We start from the raw sequence: 20,130 nt of genomic DNA on the forward strand, positions 1-20,130 counted from the left end.
ATCAGCTGTGCAGTAAAAATCAATATCACCTGACTTGTAAAAATCAATAACAGTTGACAGATCGGTACGCGTGTAGTTACGGGCCTAAACGCGCCGGTTCTACACGATATCATTGGCAATCTTTGATAGATTACAAGCCTAATTTAAATCTCAAAGTAGTATAGCTATGGGGGTTCTAACTCAGGCATCTGAGGGGGTGCGCGGGTGAAGGGGGGAAGAGGTTGAGGGGGAGGGGGTAATGACGTCATCGTTTTGGAGGGGAGGGGGTAATGACGTCATCGTTTTGGAGGGGAGGGGGTAATGACGTCATCGTTTTGGAGGGGAGGGGGTAATGACGTCATCGTTTTGGAGGGGAGGGGGTAAATTTGGAGTGGAGGGGGTGACGAGGGAGGTGCGGGGGAGAGGGGAAGGTATCGGATTACAGGGGGAAGAGGTTGAGGGGAGGGGGTAATGACGTCATTGTTTTGGAGGGGAGGGGGTAATTTCGGCGTGGAGGGGGTGACGAGGAAGGTGCGGGGGAGAGGGGAAGGTATCGGATTACATAAATTCCTGGAAGAGATAAGGATTCCTGGAAGAGATAAGATAAGGATTGTTTATATAAACATGAGTCATATAGAGATAAGGATTGTTTATACAAAGGGTATCGGATTACACTGCGTCAGCACTTTTGGAGTGGAGGGGGTGACGAGGGAGGTGAGGGGGAGGTGCGGGAAAGGTATCGGATTACATAAATTCCTGGAAAAGATAAGATAAGGATTGTTTATATAAGCATGAGTCATAGAGAGATAAGGATTGTTTATACAAAGGGTATCGGATTACACTGCGTCAGCACTTTTGGAGTGGAGGGGGTGACGAGGGAGGTGAGGGGGAGGTGCGGGGAAGGTATCGGATTACATAAATTCCTGGAAAAGATAAGATAAGGATTGTTTATATAAGCATGAGTCATAGAGAGATAAGGATTCCTGGAAGAGATAAGGATTCCGAGAACTGTTTACATCTTTTGGTTTTCTCTGCGCATCAAAGTAGAGCGCCATGTTGTCGGAATGCATCACCGCAATGTTTATACAATAAGGGTATATAAGACCCGCAAAGAACGAGTGGTATAACAGTCGAAATGTTCATCGCACTCTCGGATGAACGCGATATTCTCAATTTAACAGCAGCGGAGTTAGAATTTGTGCTGAAGGTGATTTTATTAAGCAAGTTTGCTCGGTTCGTGGATCAAGTGTGGGAGAAACTTCCGGAACACGTAAGAGTGGACCCGGAAGTGCAGGGTTACCGTCGGTGCTCGTTGCACTACAACCAGCCGTGGCAGCGCGACCACATCGACGGACCCGCGCCATACGTTAAAGATTGCACTCTGTGCGAATTAGGTAAGAAAAATATCTCTAAAAATAGAAAGTGAGAAATATTCAGCGAGTAGATATTTAGGTGTATTGTAAAATGTTTCAGGATCACCACGATGCGACAGCCGAGGAGTCTCGTTGAACTCACCGGGAAGGTCATAAACCAGAACGTTGCAAGCAGATACCTATTGAGCGATCTACCGCTTCCGGAGAAGTGTATTCGACAATTGTATCAGACGTATGGTCGGGATCGCGTCGAAAAATTGTTACCAAAATGTAAGACGCAAGCCGAGTACTTAGGCATCATACAGTTGATGTGTTGTGTCGATACCGACGAAATGTCGGAAATGTTTGTATGCGAATATTGAAATAAAAAATTTTTATATTTAAAATGTAAGTTTTTTTTTATCATCATCCCGCTGTAGTAATATAAGAGAACGCGTCGATTGTACCGACTTATCGCGAGTCAAGTTACACCGTTGTAGCGAACCATTTAAATAAACAATTTCAAAAGTTTTATTAAAATAAACTTATTCATATTAAATTGCTATAATTTGTAAACATGAGTCATATAGAGATAAGGATTGTTTATACAAAGGGTATCGGATTACACTGCGTCAGCACTTTTGGAGTGGAGGGGGTGACGAGGGAGGTGAGGGGGAGGTGCGGGGAAGGTATCGGATTACATAAATTCCTGGAAAAGATAAGATAAGAATTGTTTATATAAGCATGAGTCATAGAGAGATAAGGATTGTTTATACAAAAATGATTCATAGTTCCGAGAATTGTTTATATCCTTTATAGGCGTATGGCCTAAGGATTGTGTTCGACTTGGTGAGAAGTGAGATAGAGTCAATTGTGTAGAAATGTGTTTATTTCTTTGTCAGAGAGAAGTATGTATGTACAGGTGTGTGTGTAACTTGAGTGCGCCAGCGGCGCATTCGCGGCAGAGTGTAAGGCCGCGCGTTTCGAATGAAAGGTGACGGGCGCGGTAAGATATTACCGGCTGCGTCTGCGTGGTTGGAATCGGGTCCTTAACAGGACGATTCATGCGAGGGTGCGTGTTGCATCCCGGCGGCGAGGTTTGCGTTGCGGTGGAGTATGTCTCCGTTGTGCCATGCGCTGCGACCGTCCGGCTCTCGATGTGAGTCGCAAGTGAGTCTGCGAGCCGAGGCGGGAGAGGCCTTCGCATTCGGATGTCCCCGGAACGTGAGTGTCACGTTGGAGGCCGAGTCAACCGGGCACAGAACTCTAAGGGAATTATTTTCCGCTGTAGAGTCTGTGGTGGCGACGGCGATGCTGGTGCGTCAGCTGACCGTAGCTGTACATCCTACGTGAGGTGTGCGGTCAGAGCTGAGACTGAGTCTTTCGCTTCCGTGCCTTCCCAGGCACTGTGAAAAGTCGAGAAGACTTGCTGGTTGCGCTCTTCGAAGCAGAGCTGTGACTCCGTTCAAGGGCCCTTAGTGAGAGCTCGCCTTGAAGCGAGTGAGTGAGTAAAGATCTGCGGAGCAGCTCTTTTATATCTCGTCGATCGAAGCTTGATCGCGAGAAAGCTCTTCACCGCCTGCGCAACCTGGCGGTGGGTCCGCAAGCTTATAACTGGTAGAAGGCCTGCGGCGCGTAGCGGCGCCGCGGCGTATTATGCCGCTTCAGTACAGCTGTGTGGCGGTGAGCCGCCACATCCTTTGCAGGTTCGTGCAGGTTTTAGCGTGACATCATCGCTATTTTTAGATCATAGGCCCTTAGGCAGTCACTTTTAGGCGCCATGTTGCCAGATTTCAATTTGCGTGACATCATCGATATTTTTAATTAGTGTCGTGTGCGACGAGCGGGTATAAAAAGCTCGTGAAAAAATATAAATTGTCACAGTTGTTCAAAATGGAGCGCGATCTCACCGTACGAGCAGTGAATACATGGTCGGATTAACGTAATGGCCAACCCGGCTTTTGCCGGGGGCCTCGCAATTAGGGGGGCCTCAAGTTTGTTGAAATATTTTCCAAAAAAAAAAGAAAAAAAAACCATTTAACAGCAAATTAGCAAATGAAAACTTTTTTTTAATTTGTGAAAATTCTCGTAGCGCTCGGTGCTTGACGCTCAGTGATGCGCCGACGATGCCGACAGCGTCGAGCCGTCAAGCCGTCTAGCCGCCGAGCGCCGAGCCGCCGAGCACCGAGCTACGATTTTCATTTCTTGTATGCGCCCCCACCACGCGCTCCGGCAGCAGGCAGCTAGCGTAGCGTCCAGAAATCCGAAATCACTGATAGCTGATAGCGGCGGCAGCGGCGCGCGGCGCTTCGACTCTATTCGACAAGTCGGTAATAGGCTCCATTCGTCCGCTACTACTTCTTGCACTCGCTAGAGAAATGTAACTCTAGATCAAGGAACAGTTTCGTATATTTTCCAAGAGATAATTTAGTTTTTTAGCGCTCAGGGTTAATGAAACTTCATGAACGATCCAGTCAGATATCACGTCAGCTAACATCTAATGTGGGCGCGTGCGTTGCATTCAGCGGAATTGAAGCAACTGATCGTGCGTTGTCGTCGGCCGTATCGCCCCTATACGTGAGTCAACGTCTCGTATTACTAATCGCTACACTCGTTTAACGCTCCGAATGACAGTCGTCATAATATCTTGCCTTATCCGTTGTGGGGGATACAGCGATAACGCGCAGCCCAGTTGTCCATCAGGGTTAAGTCGTTGATCGATAAGACGCGATTCCCTCGTGCGATATAATTTCTGTAACTTAATATGTACGACAGATAATAGAATCGGCCATTAAGATAAAATTGTAATGAAGCGTCTCAGAAATTTATGATAGCTTTTATATCAATTTCGTAGTTGCAGGAGGTATATTGAACCACGTGGTCGTGCAAAGAGCACTTATTAAATATTTCATGTGTCAATTTCACCTGTCGAAGCGTATCTGCGAGAGAAATGGCCGTAAAATCCATCACGAGAGCGCGTCAGTTGTCATTAAAAACCATCGATCTAAAGGCGTATCTCCTGCGGACGACGTTTATCCCTCCGTTCGAGGGTGCTGCATAAGCCGTCGGAGCCAGGTTCAAAGAAAACATATTTTCCAGGGGTGCCGCGGGCTAAAAATTAATATTCTTTCCCGCGTCGCTCCCCCACGGCGAACGGACTCGTCCTCGACGTCAAAGCGAACGAGAACCGGTCGGCGGCGCGGTCGAAAGTGTTTCCCAAACTGTCAACCAATTAATCTCATTAATTTGTCCCCGCGCCCGCGTCGCGCCCATGTTTTCGCGGTCGGCGTGATTTATGAGACGTTTAATTAAACGTTTCGCAAAGACACTCTCCCCGGCCTGGCAGCGCGGCCGCATAAATGGCCGATTCATATTCGTCGATTTATGCTAATGCGCCGTAAAGGAAGTCTTCGCTCGCAAAAAAAAGAGAGGGAGAGACTAGGGAGGGGCGGAAGCGTCTCTCAGCGTAACTTCCGACGGAATTTGTATGCTCGAGAGGGCTGCGTCCCCTGTTCTTAAACAGGATCGCTAATGTTGCGACCCGAATGCGACTCCGGGACACTGCGCTGACTCTCAAAATTTCACCGTGCGATTTTCCACCCCGGTCGTTCGCGAAATTACCTGCACGACGATAGACGCGTAATTTCCACGCGCGAATTTATACAGTCGTCTGCTGGAAAGAGGGCTCAGCAAATAATTTCGCGCAGACTCTTCATCTGATTCGCACCGAAAGAAAGAAAGGAAGATGCGCTCTCGAATCGCGTGGTATCAATTAGACACGCCCTAATTATTCGAAACTGTACGCACGCACGCGGGTTTACAAGAGAGCCGATTATTCAACATATGGCGCTGGCGAAATGCGCTCTACTGCCAGCAGCTTCAACGTTCATAACTGCGGCAGATAATTACGCGGCCCTTGGCAGACCGCGCTGTCTGCTTACAAATCGATACGATTTTTTGCGGCCATCGATCAGCCAAACTGATGGCCGCCATCAATTCTGAAGGATAGTGCAGCTCGCGTAGCGATAAGGGCCTCGTTAATCTATCGCTTGAAAAATTGCACAGTTATAGTATATTGACTGCTATCTGCATAACGAAGTTCTTTGACAATCAACAGGTAATATTGTTAGACTATCGTTAGTTGCACCAACTTTTGAGTATAATTCTCTTCAAGTATGTACATATTTCTTTCGAGTTTAAATCTAACAACAAACAGAATATGCTATTTTCGTATCAAGAAACGTCACCGTTCGATTCGCTTCGCTCGAAGAATCAGATTCGGTGTGTCATATTTGTCCTGTCGTCGTCTGAGAATTCCGTTACTTTTCCTGTGAGTTTACACATGGAGGACTACGGTGTGCGCGAAAAAAAAAAACCGCGCTAAAATTACAGAGAAACAGCCGTGTTGCCGCCGTTTCTCGCGTTCGGCTAAAAATGACGGCCGTGTGGAATTTGCATCTGGATGATATTGGACATTTCGATGGAGCAGTAAAAAATTCACGTGACCCATCAGCGCCGATCGAACCGTCACGCGTTGTTTACATTCACGGTAAAATATTTTTGCGACGCTGCGGGCGCGTCATTTTAGCGATTTCACGTTTGTGCAAATGACAAAACCTTAAGATCGTATGGACGCGCGATAAGATGAAAACTATACGCTTTTCGCTTACAAAACATGCCTAAACAAGTGCACTTCATTACGCACGGCCGTGGCGCGGCATTTCCGGACACCGTGACCGCGTTTTGCAATTACGTGTGTGCGGCAACGAACCAATTCGGCGCGTTTGTCACGCGCAAATTCGCGACTTTCATAAAAATGATCCGATTATATCGGATTTGGGGTAGGTAGCGATAGACCGTGAATCGGCGCGAATGATTTTACTCGGCGAAGCCGTGCGCGCCTCTATCACACGTGATTGCAACACACAATTTTATTTATTTAGCCGGCTCGTGCTGCGCGCCTACCATTTCGCCCCAGTTTGCGCCACGCGAAATGAGCTTTGTCTCGAAACTTTGATGCATCTCTCTGTTCGCATAACGATGTCTCTAATGGCGATACATCGCACACGCGCGCGCGCGCGATCCGAATCGCTGCGTATTGTGCTGCACAGCAGATAAGGCTTACAATGTGATAACTGATAGGGAGGCGGGGTTGGATGATGTTCCTCGCGTGCTAGCTTTCCGATAAAGCTCCCGATGCCGCCGTTCTATCGGCCATGAGAAGTTCATGCTGAAAGAAATACTAAAAAAAGAGAAGCCAGGAAATTAATTAGTGTCTTTTTTGTTGCTTTGTGTCTTTCTATTTCCTTGTCTTTTGCTATTTTTTACGGCACATTTATAGCAAAATGAAACGAAATTTTGAAAGTGGAGCTCAAAAAAGGAAAAAAGTTAAAAAAGAAGAATTATTCATTAAAAATCTGAAAAATATAAATTCGTATTTTCAAGCAACAAATACTAGCACTGAAAATAGTACAGATGTCACTACTCTGTCTGTTAATTTAGATTCCTCTGTGTCTAATTCTTCTTCCATTTTACCTGTCGATCAAAATGATAATACTGAAACTGTCATTTCTTATTCTGACAATGACAACGGATCTAAAGAACAGAGTACAGATCCACCATTGGAACCACACGTTTTGGAAATCGGTCCATCTACATCTAATACTCCCAACTATATTGAATCAAATTATACTGATGATCGGATAAATGATAATGGACAAAGTGCTATTCCTCATATTTCTGATAGTCAATTAAATGAACCAAGTTCAGATCCAGCTTTATGGGAGCTTTTTCGAGGAAGTCGAAACGCATTACAGGAATACTGGATTAAAAATGGATTTACAAAATGCCAAAATTTCGATGTACATGCGGATTATAAGGCGTCAGTTCGAAACTATGAAAGTATTGAAGGAAACAAAAAAATCAATCGACCCAGAAAATTACAAAATTCCTATTTTTACCGGGAACTTCAAAATGGAGAAAAGGTTAAACGCGAGTGGGTTTTATATTCGCCGTCTCAAGGCAAAATTTTTTGCTTTCCTTGTAAATTGCTCAATGAGTCGGATACTTCATTTACAACTGGCTTTAATGATTGGAAACATGGATTAAAATCCATTTCAGATCATGAAAATAGCTCTGAGCATAGAAAAAATTTATATACTTATATCAGGCGCACAAAAGTAGTCGGAAGAATAGATACTGAACTACAACTTCAACTTAACGAAGAACGTAATTACTGGATCGAAGTATTTCGAAGAATAGTTGCTGTGATAAAATTTCTAGCATCAAGAGGTTTGCCTTTTAGAGGTAGTAATGAAATTTTCGGTTCTAACAGAAATGGTAATTACTTAGGAATGTTAGAACTAATAAGCAAATTTGATCCATTTTTGCGCGAACATATAAAAAAGTTTGGGAATAGTGGACGAGGAAAAACTTCTTTTCTTTCCTCAACAATATGTGAAGAATTAATCGAGATTATGGGAAAAAAAGTATTTATGGGAATTATAGCCGAGATACGACAAGCGAAATATTATTCTATTTCAATAGATTCAACGCCTGATGTAAGTCATGTAGATCAGTTGACTTTCATTATCCGATATTGTAAAAACGGTAAATCAGTTGAACGATTCTTAATGTTTATACCGATTTATGGGCACGACGCAGAGAATCTGTGTGAAGTTGTCATCAAGTTTCTAAATGAAAATGATATATCCATTTCAAATTGCCGAGGCCAGTCGTATGATAATGCCGCAAATATGGCTGGACGATATAATGGATTGCAGACCAGAATTAATGACATTAATTCTTTAGCATTTTTTATTCCCTGTAGTGCACATTCTCTAAATCTTGTTGGCGTTCAAGCCGCACAATCAACAGAAGAAGTTTGTAAATATTTTGATTTCGTTCAAAACCTATATACTTTCTTTTCTGCGTCAACGCACCGATGGGCTGTATTAATAAGAGCATTAGCTACTTTAGGTCCAAGACAAAAAGTAGTTAAAAATTTGTCTGATACGCGCTGGTCAGCTCGTGCTGATGCTGTTTTCGCATTAAATAATGGATATAAAACTATCAAAACAGCTTTAGAAACACTCATTACTGCTGAAAATGAATCCGAAGAAACTAAAACCCGAGCTACTGGTTTGAAGAAAAATATGGAAAGATTGGAAACAGTTTTTCTAACTATTTTTTGGAATGATGTATTAATGAGACTTAATAAAACGAATAAGATGTTACAGAAAACAACGTTGACCTTGTCTGTTGCTGTCAAAATTTTGAAATCTTTGACGTTATATATTAGCGAAAAGAGAAATAAATTTGATTGGTACGAAAAGCGTGCAAATGAGATTGCGCCAAATTCTGTTTACAAAGATATTAACAAACGCATCAAAAAACGTAGTACTCGTTTGACTTATTTCGATAATACGGATACACTAGATCCAGATGTGATTCTAGAAGGAAGTGAAAAATTTAAAATTGAAACTTTCTTGCCTGTTATTGACACACTTTTAAATAATTTGACTAAACGCTCTAAAGCTTATGAAAACATTTTTGAAGTATTTGGATTTTTGGAAATTTTGACTGATGTAAATGAGCAAACGTTGACAAATTCATGTACACATTTTGCTTCTATTTACAATAGGGACGTAAATGAAACAGAATTGATATCAGAATGTTTTCATTTAAGAGCATATTTGAAAAATGAATTAAAAATTAATTCACACTTATTGCAAAAAGAAAAATTTTCTACAGAGAAGGAGGAATTTAAAGATGGGACAAAAGATATAGAAGGTCAGGAAAAAATAAAAAAGCAGGAGGAAGAAATGAGTGAATCGGAAAGAACTACCGTTAGAGAAAGTGACAGTGATCAAGAAGCAGATCTTAATGAAGAAAAATCTGAAAATGCCTCAATACAAAAATTAAATTTAAAAAGTTTGTATTACTATTTATATGAAAATCACTTCTTTGAAGCTTTTCCAAATTTAGAAATAGCATTGCGCATTCATCTCTGTATGATGATCAGTAATGCTACAGGGGAGAGATCATTTTCAAAATTGAAATTAATTAAGAATGTTTTAAGAAATACAATGATAGAAGGAAGATTGTACAATTTGAGTATTATTAGCATTGAAAACGAGTTTTTTAAAGCATTAAATTTCAATGATGTTATTCAAGATTTCGCGAATAAAAAGTTAAGAAGACGTTTGGTACATTAATGTGATTTATTTGAAAATTATATATATATATATACTAATATTAACACTAAGATATATATTAAAAGAAAGACAAATAAAAATTTTTTATTGTTCATTAAAAAGTAAAAAAAACAAAAATCTCAAAAAAATAATTTTAAAAAATCATAAAAATCATAAAAACTATAAAAACACAAAAAAACAAGAAGAAAAAACTCCATTGACGGGTCTCCACCTTGACGTGGTAATGGAACTTAGGAATAAGATTTCTGACCAAGAGAAACCCAATATTTAATAAAGCCAAATAGCCAGTATTATTGGACATGGTACTAAGGGTGCGTTCCACTTAACGCCCGCAACGCTCACGATGCCTGCAATCCCGTTCCACATAACGACCGTGATCGTTGTAGTCGCGTTCAAAACGTCATAGCTGACGTCATTACTTGCGACCGCGTCGAGCTCGCGACGCTCATGGTTCGCACATGGGTCGGCGCGATCGTATTGGCATCGTGAGCGTTGCGGGCGTTAAGTGGAACGCACCTAATGTATTTTTTTATGTTGTCACAATCTCAGTATTAAACTTTTCAACAAAGATGGAAAAAGTTTCTTTATATGATCCGGAAAAAGACATAGTGATTGATATTAATCTTTCTTCGGAAGATGTTTTACGTGCGCAGCAAGGTAAATAATATATTTTTAAATATTGTAAAACTTTTTTTAATGAATATATTTAACCTTACTTTTTGTAGTACAAAATACTTTTATACTTTAATGTAGCGTTCTCTAATTTTAGACATGACCTTTGCAACATCTTTATTAAACGCAGCCTTAAAAGAGAGAGAATCAACCAAAAATGTGGAAAGTTCTATCGAATCAGACCTAACTCAAAAAATTAGTAAAACAAATGTCGAAAATTTTCAAAATGACACTGATGACAGTGGTACGTTAATTAAAGTATTTGTTTATTCAGTTTTCAATTAACGTTGAATAAAACAGTTGATCTGATGTTTAATGCTCATTTCAGGTTCTATGTATAGGTGGTCAACAACTGCTGTATTATTACTGTTAGATACATATAAAACATTTCAAGACAAATTTTCCAGTGGAAAATATTCACATAAAAAGATCTGAGATGAAATTAGCATAACCCTTGTGGAAAAAGGACATTTGACCACAGGACCGCAATGTGCGGCAAAACTGAGAAGCTTGAAGAAAACTTACAAAAGTGTGAAAGATCATAACAATCTATCAGGCAATGATAGGCGGACTTGGCAGTTTTATGAGGTACAGGAAAAATTAGATTAAAAATATAGTTAAAAATGTTTATTATACATTTTCTTCATTGCTTTAATACACATGTCCTTTGCAGATTATGGATGAAATCTTTTCAAAAAGAGCTTGGTGTTCACCAGTCGCCGTTGCATCATCAACAGGACTTTCTATTAAGCAGGACAAAGACTCAGGATTTATAGAAACTATATCTGGTAAGCTATATACAGCACTATTCGCACACGAGCGTTGGCACGGACATTATGAAACACCCTGTATAATCCATGTTGTGCTTGTCTTTTTTTATATATTAGTTGAGGAAATTACGAAACTTTTTATTTTATTATCATATCATTTTTATAATTGTCATTGCATTTTAATTCTAATGATAAATATCTGAAATGTAAAAATTTTATTCAAGTATTTAATAAATGTTTTTATAGATTCGTCAGAAGGCAAGGTATGCAGTCCTAAAACAAGAGAATCATCAAAAGAAAACGTGTGCAGTCTCCTTAAAAGAAAGTTACTTCAAAAAACTGAACAAGAGGAAGCAAAAGTCAAAAGACATAAAGAAAGAATGGAAATGGATGAGAAATTCCTTTCAGTTTTAACAAAATTGGTTGAAAAGTAGTTAATATTTAACATGATAAACTGCAACATTTTGATTTTTGTAATGTTTAATGATGTTATATTTGATTATGCATCGAATTTTATTTTTTTAGTTATTGTTTTGTGCAATAAGAAGAAATGTTATTTTTATTTTATTTTTGAACAAAAGACTGATGTTTGATGTAACTGTGATGTAATAGTCGCTGCATTTAAGTTTACTTCATACTCATTAAAATATTAAAATTTAATAGAACAGTTCATATAATAGTATTTTTTATATTTTATAATATTATATTTATATGTAAGCTACAAAGAATAAGTAAAGAATAATAAAATAAAGAATAAAATACTTATTTGAAAAATTCCAGTATTGTTTTATTATTTTACGATATTCTTATCTAAACTACATATATTGTTGAGAAAAATATATATATAACACACGAGCAAAATATATATATATATACATTAATACTAGAGTATAAACTTTTACATTAAGTGAATTTTCTTTATTATGAAAAGTTTTCTTTTATTATAAAGTATTCATAATCAAATTTCTTTTGGCAATTCCGCCAACATTCTGTCTTCCTTGATACGTAATATCATGATCTCTATTATATTCTGATGGAATTGGGGGTATGGTTATAATTTCAATTTCATCACTTCTTAATGTACATATATTGTGGATCACACAGCACGCTACCACATATTCCGCCATTAAGTCCACTCTTGACATAGGCAGACAATGTAGTAAACTCCTCATACGTCCCTTTAACAGACCGATGCATCTTTCGACAGTCACTCTGGCTGCTGACAGACGATAATTAAAATTGTTCTGTGCTGCTGTGAGATGTCCGTTGTCTCTGAAGGGAGTCAATAAATGTTGATGAATCTCATATGCGGCATCTCCCAATATATGACTGTCGAGTGGAAATTTATTTTCGTCATTCAAATAGTTGGCTATCTCAGATTGACGAAAAACTCGCTGGTCATGAACTGAGCCAGGATGACCAACATAACAATGTGTGATCACACACCAACTGTAAATGAATGTAGACATATAATCAAACATCTAAAAGAGTAAGAGACTAATCGTGATCAATTAATCGTGATTCTTACCTGTAACTGTATCGAATGAAATCCTTTACGATTGATATAATCAACAGGATTTTCTTTGGGAGCATCAATTCGAATATGAGTCCCATCAATGGCTCCAATAGTTTTCGGAAATCTACTGCTTTCTTCGAATCCTTGCATAATCCTTACAGCATGATCACCAATAGGCCATTTAATAAATGTTGAAGAATTTAAAAAAAGTGCATGGGTGATCCTGCGCACAGCCCGAACTGCAGTTGCTCTTCCAACATTAAACCGATCGCAAACAGATCTTTAAGGAACAAATTTATTAAAATATGTTTTGATTATAAATAAAAAATTTTATTCATTATTTTGAATTTTTTATTACCTGTAGGAATCCATAGTCGCCATTTTCCAAATAGCTATCATTAACTGGTGACGAGGTGGGATCATCGGACAACCTTTTATTTTTCTTATTAAATATGGCATGAGTATTTCTAGAAGATATTCAAAAGTCATTCTTGACATTCTGTAAACAAAAAAATGTTAGTAACTTGTACGTATAAGTATATGTAGATAATTGAGAATAAAATAAATATGTAAAATAAATATGTAAAATAAATATATAAAGTTGTATATATTTACTAACCTAAAATGACTTTTGAAGTCGAATCCCATGTAGCTATCCACAACAGTGATATAATTCTGAATTCGCGAGCGAAGTTTACGCTTTTTTTTTTCACATAATATTGCTTTCCATTCGTCATCAGAACTCGATGAGTCTGAATCTTCAGATTTATCTCTATAGCGGCGCACTATTACGACTATGGCATCCATGATATTACGCACTGTTACTCATAAAATCGTTCCACTTAAGATTTCGCCTGCAACGCCCGCTAGCTAGTGGAACGATAAATATCGTGGTCGTGGTCGTAGTCGTTGCGGGCGTTAAGTGGAACGCACCCTAAGGGGCCTCATTACAAGAGATGGCCGGGGGCCCCAAACATGTTTAATCCGGCCCTGAGTGAATATCAAAACGTTGGGAGAGTTTCTCCCATGGGACTACGAGTGCGACGAGTACCTCGATTCTCTGAGGGAAAAATGTCGCAAGAGACAACGAACCGGAGTAGTGAACTCTCTGGTGGCGCAAATTGTGCGTCTGGAGGGTGTGAGGAAGATCATTCAAGAGCGTTTTGTGCCCATCGGTGCTGGATACGGCGGATACGAGAAGAAGGGCTACACGTGGAAGGAGATCGAGACGGCGTTTAGGAACCGTGTGCTGACGGGTGCGGTTGTCAATCACGAATACATCGATCCTCGTGAATTTTTGGGAGAGATAAGAAATACCGTCATCGAACGGATCCAGGGCGTCATGATGGAACACAACAGCGTCAAGATTAACACCGCGTTCAACGGGGAATTCATCGCGGGCGACAAGACTGCCGTGAAGACCATCGCCACGAAGAATCAAGAGATATATCCAACATCTGATCTAAACGAGTGGTACATGAAGCATGTGGTTGACGTCATACAAGCATCTCTGGAGGAGTTTCAGGAACGTGATAGCGGATGGGCGTTGTCACGTATCCTGAACCTAACAATCAACGTCAACAAGTTGAATCCTCTACGCGCGGGATGCCACTTCGAGTTACCGCGGAAAGTTATGTTAAAAAGGGCCGTGGTCAACGTGAAATCAAATGATAATGCTTGCTTCGCGTGGGCAGTCGTCGCCGCTCTATATCCGACGAAAAGAAATTCGGAAAGGACGATAGAATACCCACATTACTCGACGGTGCTCAACCTGTGCGGCATAGAGTTCCCCGTGACGCTTCCGCAAATATCAAAATTCGAGAAACTGAACACCATCTCCGTCAACGTCTTTACCACCCAAGACTCCAAAATCGTCCCTCTGCGGCTCACCGACGACAAAAAGGAGAAGCATGTCAATTTGTTGTACGTGTGTAAAAACAACGATGCACACTTTGCGTGTATAAAGAACCTGCCGCGGTTGGTGAGCTCACAACTGAGCAAGCACACACATAAAATGTACATTTGCGATCGGTAAGTAAAAATATACGTAAAAAATAAATCAATATTTTTATTTATAGTTTTAATCAAATAAATTATTACAGGTGTCTACACTACTTTTATACACGGGAGAAATTATCGGCGCACAGCATCGACTGCGGCAAGATGAACGACTGCGCCGTCGTTCTCCCCAGCGAGGACAACAAGTGGCTGACGTTCCGCAACTACAACCGGAAGGAGCGGCTCCCGTTTGTTGTATACGCCGATCTCGAATGTACGCTCGAGAAGAAGGATGGACAAGACGGCACCACATACGCCTATCAGCATCACAATGTGTTTAGCGTAGGATATTATGTAAGTTGCACGTACGATAATTCTTTATCCGGGTATAAGTCGTATCGCGGTGAGGATTGCGTGGCGTGGCTCGTCAATGAACTTCACGATTTGGCGCGCCGTGTGAAAACGATCCTCACCAATATCGTCCCCATGGCGGATCTTACGCCGGAGGAATCGGAAAAATTCCGTAGCACCGTGACGTGTCACGTGTGCGAGAAACCGTTTACACCGGATGATACGCGGGTGCGCGATCATTGTCATCTTACCGGGCGTTATCGAGGTCCCGCGCACTCGTCGTGCAATTTAAATTACAAAGACTCCCACGTTATCCCGGTGATATTTCACAATTTATCCGGTTACGACGCGCATTTCATCATCAAAGATGTTGCCAATGCTTTCGAAGGCAACATTGATTTACTGCCGCTGACGAAAGAACGTTACATATCATTCACTAAAAACGTTAAAGATACGGAGGATGAAAATTCCAAAATTTGCGTGAAATTACGATTTATCGATTCATTCAGATTTCTCAGTACAAGTCTTGAAAAATTAGCATCTTATCTGACAACGGACGAATTAAAAATTACACGATCGGAATTTAGCCATTTATCCGCGGAACATTTCAATCTGCTTACTCGGAAAGGTGTGTTTCCCTACGAGTACGTCGACAGCGTCGACAAGCTCCGGGACACAAGCCTACCATCGCGCGAATCGTTTTACAGCTCGCTCACCGGAGAAACAGTATCCGAGAGCGATTACGCGCACGCGACAAACGTCTGGCAAACCTTTTCGATCGAAGATCTAGGTCAATACAGCGATTTGTATTTGAAAACAGACGTTCTTTTGTTGGCGGATATTTTCGAAAATTTCCGAAACACGTGTATAAAGAGTTACGGTTTAGATCCCGCTCAGTATTACACATTACCGGGGTACACGTGGGACGCTATGTTGAAGTACACGGGCATCAAGTTCGAGTTGCTCACAGACATCGATATGGTGCTGTTTGTCGAGCGCGGTATACGCGGCGGTCTCAGCCAATGCTCCAACCGATACGCCGCCGCCAACAACAAATACATGTCATCGTACGATCCATCGGAACCGTCATCGTACCTAATGTACTATGATGTAAACAACTTGTACGGCTGGGCAATGTGTCAACCGTTGCCCTACGCCAAATTTCGATGGGTCGATGATGTCGCGAGCTTTGACGTAATGTCCGTTGCATCCGATTCGGCTACCGGTTACGTGCTGGAAGTCGATCTCGAGTATCCGGTGAATCTTCACGACGCGCACTCCGACCTGCCGTTCTGCCCGACGCGCGATAAGCCGCCCGGCAAGCGGGAGTTCAAGTTACTCGCAACGCTGTACGATAAGCAGCGTTATGTCATTCACTACCGTAATCTGCAGCAATGCGTGCTACATGGCCTGCGAATTGCAAAGATTCACCGCATACTGCAATTCGCGCAATCTCCATGGCTCCGCGGATACATAGAACTGAATACACAGTTTCGGACACTCGCGAGTAATGAATTCGAGAAAAATTTATACAAATTGATGAACAACGCGGTTTTTGGCAAAACCATGGAGAATGTGCGAAATCACACAGATGTACGGCTCGTTACACAATGGGAGGGTCGGTACGGAGCGGAGGCTATGATCGCGAAACCGAATTTCCACAGTCGAAGCGTGTTCTCGGAGAATCTAGTCGCCGTAGAGTTGCGAAAACTCGAAGTGAAATTCAACAAGCCGATCTACGTGGGTATGTGTATCCTCGACATATCCAAGATCTGCTTGTACGAGTTTCACTACGAGTACATGGCGCCTCTCTACCGCGACAATTGCAAAATTATGTATACCGATACCGACAGTCTGATATACTTTCTACAATGCGAGAACGTATATCACGATATGAAACGCGATATTTCAAAATTCGACACGAGCGACTACTCCGAGGACAACGTTTACGGTATACCGCGCGCCAACAAGAAAGTACCCGGTCTGATGAAAGATGAGAACAACGGCGGAATCATGACGGAATTTGTCGGACTGAGGGCGAAGATGTACGCGTTGAGAGTCACCGGCCAAAAAGACACCAAAAAGGTCAAAGGTGTAAAAAAGAGTGTAGTCGCCAGAACTATAACGTTTGACGATTACACTCGGTGTCTCAACGACGAAATCGAGCTAACGCGGCGTCAATCGTGCATCTGCTCAAAGATGCACAAGGTGTACACCGTGTCGGAGTCGAAACTCGCGCTCAGTCCGTACGACGATAAGCGACACGTCGTATCCGAATCCACCGATACTCTACCATGGGGACATTACAAGATACAATTGTAAATAATGCTTAGTAATTTATATAGTTTAATATTTTATGTATTATTGTCTTTATTAGTTTTAAATGTATATATATTGTAACATGTTGTAGTAATAAAGAACATCATTGTATATAAATGTATAATAGTTTATTATAATGCAATGTAAAATATACATAGTTTATTACAATACATCGTCTTTATTTATCCAAGAGTTGTGCGAATTGTCGAATCCCAACCACTTTACAAACACCTTGTCGTCCTTTCGGCGCAACACCTTCTCCACGAGATAAACGTCAGGTTGTGCGGTCTTGAGCAATTCGTGCTCGTAAAAACCTCCCGCGACCGGATCTCCGCGATAATCTTTAATCAGATACGTCACAGGATTGGTACGTTGCACCGTGGCGATCTTAAACACCTCCGTCGACCAATTCGGCGTGTATCCTTTCTCGAATACAGTTTTGAATTTGCTCACGCGCACCGGATCACCCACCCTGAATTTCGCCGGCGCGGCAATTTTTATATTACCGTACACGGTGCTCAAGAGTCCCCTTGCGATCTCGGGAGTGACATCGATCGGGCGCATACCGATCGTACGATGTTTACGAGCGTTATATTCCGAGACCAATCGCGGTAAATCATCGATCCACCTGTACGATCCCGTGAGCGTGAAAAACTTCCACATTTCGTTCTTTAACGTGCGATTGAATCGTTCCACCACCGAAGCCTTCATAACCGAGTATGTCGAATAATGATTGATGCCGTGTTTCTTGACAAGATTTTGGAAATCTCTGTTGTAAAATTCTTTTCCACGGTCGGTCTGCAAATTTTTCGGAATTCTCTCCCTAAATATCGCGGAAAATGCTTTGGACGTTTCAATTCCACCTTTGGTCTTTAAGGGCATAGCCCACGCGTACTTGCTCAACACATCGATAACGGTTAGAATATAGTTGTAACCGCCGTTGGATCGCGAGTACGGTCTCATCTCAACAATGTCAGCCTGCCACAAATCATCGTATCCTTTCACGACGACTGACCGACGCGTAAAGTTTCTTCTCGCCGGTGCGTGGAGCTCGTCCACGAGCGATCTCCTCTCCAGGCTCACCGCTTCCTTCTCGCTCATTGCGATTCGTTCTGTTTCTTCTTCTTCATCGCCTCATCGTAGTATTCGATGAAATTTTTTTTCACAGCTCTACGAAGATTGTGAATCTCTCGCTCGACAAGACTCTTCGTCTCTCGCTCGCGATCGACGAGTTTTCCATCGAGTCGCGCTACACTCTCGTTGAGAAGACCTCTCAGATCGTGAATCTGTCGTTCCAACGCCACGTATCTGGTCTCGATGTAATCGTCGTGGTCCCTCTTCCAGGTCCGCTCGGTATTCTCCGAATCTTCGAGTCTCGAAAGTACTTCTCGCTTAAAATTTTCACAGAGCATACGATTTCGATTCTCACGATCGCTCATAAGCTTGAGGTGATGATCCAGATGCAGCTTGTTGACAGCGTCGGTGTCCGCTTCAGGGTCGGCGAGATGTCTGATCACGCGTGACTTGGCGTTGAAAACCTCACCATCCTTGCAGAGACAATTCTCGCGCACGTAATTCTTCGAGACTTCACCGCTCTGTCTCGTCACCCTGGCGCTTCCTCCTCCTAGCTGTAGTCCGAATTTGTTGATAGACATTCCTGTAGCATCACACGAGCAATACTGGCTACAGCGATGATAACGACGATCAATTTATAATCAGACCAGCTTCGCGCAGTTCCTCGATAATCGAGAGAAACTCGTTGTCGTGCGCGTTGTTTCCCGCCTGACGGGAGGCGTCCAGCAATCAAAGGCGATCCACCAATTCGTTCGGATCATCCCAGTGCACGTAATCGACCGCGTTGTCGGTCACAGTCATGGTCTGTGGTACGTTACACTTGGGTAACGTGCGACCCGCACCTCTCCTGTCGAGATGTGCAACACCTCCACCTTTCTTAGATATCAGAGGTGTGATGATATGTTTGTATTTGTATCCTTTGTTTCCCAAAACAGGTAAATGCGCGTTATGAGCGTCTGTGAGCGTTAGTAGCGAGTAGTATGCTCTTGTACTTTTGTTTGTCGGCCTCCGTACACAGCGTATCGTCGGGAAGTCTTTTGAATATTAATTCAAACAGGCCGGGTGTGCCAGTGTATTTCACACCGTCCACGATCACATTGTCGTCTCTATCAATGTCGAAGGCCTTGTCTCCGAGAAACGTTCCCGCATCGTTGAAGTATACACCGTACACGTTGTCGATCCCTCTCTTCTTGTCACCGCTCAAGAGCTCCCCGATGTACTCTTGACCCAGCGGACCCATTTGGCCGTACAGAGCTTCCCGACCATCGGACGTTTGCATCGTCTGTCTCACGGATGTTACGAAAGACGGGTCCGTGGTTTCGAACACGTTTTCGGTCGGTAAATATGTCGGCGCTTCAAACACCAATTTTTGCGGCTGGAACGGAGTCGAGGCTTGTATCGGTGGCGTCAATGGGGTCTGTATCGGTGTCGTCAACGAGGTACGCTTGATTTTCTTCTTCTTCTCAGAGCTTGTCCGCTTTCGTTTGATGTCCGGTTCGTTTTTAATCTCGAGATCGTCAACCGAATCATCGTCACCCTTGATGTTCTCGACGATTCGTTTCAACGGCTCTACGATCGGTTTCAACCGTTTCTCCAATTGCACCTCTTGCTCCACTCTACCCGTCTTCAACGTCCGATGCTTCTTGCGAATCGACTCCCTCGTACGAGCGATTTCCTTCGCGATCTTCTCCCTCTCGTCGATATCTTTCGTGTCGAGCGTCATCGTCAACGTCTCGAGAACAACTAACCATTCCGCGGTACCGCAAACTCGTTAAAACCACGTCTGTATCGTCCATCGTTAATCGTACTATCCTTGTCTATCACTAAAAATCCGTACTTGTGCTGCCAACATGCGTGACACAATGTACCGAAATTTTCGTACG

The 20,130-nt window shown here is 42.2% G+C and overlaps 3 protein-coding genes and 1 long non-coding RNA gene across 4 annotated transcripts; 3 read left to right on the forward strand and 1 right to left on the reverse strand.

The window, feature by feature from the left end:
- The first annotated feature begins 9,883 nt into the window (after window positions 1-9,883).
- Window positions 9,884-10,844, forward strand: LOC137000446 (uncharacterized). The gene is made up of 3 exons (XR_010890684.1): window positions 9,884-10,204; window positions 10,317-10,463; window positions 10,548-10,844. It is a non-coding gene; the product is annotated as an uncharacterized lncRNA (long non-coding RNA).
- A 692-nt stretch (window positions 10,845-11,536) lies between these two features.
- LOC105669266 (putative nuclease HARBI1) lies at window positions 11,537-13,446 on the reverse strand. Its single transcript, XM_067358017.1, has 4 exons — window positions 13,125-13,446; window positions 12,864-13,004; window positions 12,498-12,785; window positions 11,537-12,438 (listed from the first exon to the last, which is right to left on the reverse strand). The coding sequence occupies exons 1-4, from the start codon at window positions 13,310-13,312 to the stop codon at window positions 11,931-11,933; spliced, it is 1,125 nt and encodes a 374-aa protein (XP_067214118.1). The 5' UTR covers window positions 13,313-13,446; the 3' UTR covers window positions 11,537-11,930.
- Window positions 13,447-13,847: 401 nt separating this feature from the next.
- LOC137000678 (uncharacterized) lies at window positions 13,848-15,740 on the forward strand. The gene is made up of 3 exons (XM_067358018.1): window positions 13,848-14,536; window positions 14,608-15,660; window positions 15,728-15,740. The coding sequence occupies exons 1-3, from the start codon at window positions 13,848-13,850 to the stop codon at window positions 15,738-15,740; spliced, it is 1,755 nt and encodes a 584-aa protein (XP_067214119.1).
- On the forward strand, window positions 15,078-17,176 carry LOC137000445 (uncharacterized). The gene has a single exon (XM_067356963.1). It carries the CDS (start codon window positions 15,785-15,787, stop codon window positions 17,174-17,176), a length of 1,392 nt encoding a protein of 463 aa, XP_067213064.1. The 5' UTR covers window positions 15,078-15,784.
- The last annotated feature ends 2,954 nt before the right edge of the window (window positions 17,177-20,130 follow it).

Source organism: Linepithema humile, chromosome 6, assembly GCF_040581485.1.
Source record: "Linepithema humile isolate Giens D197 chromosome 6, Lhum_UNIL_v1.0, whole genome shotgun sequence".
In the NCBI taxonomy this organism is placed as follows: domain Eukaryota; kingdom Metazoa; phylum Arthropoda; class Insecta; order Hymenoptera; family Formicidae; genus Linepithema; species Linepithema humile.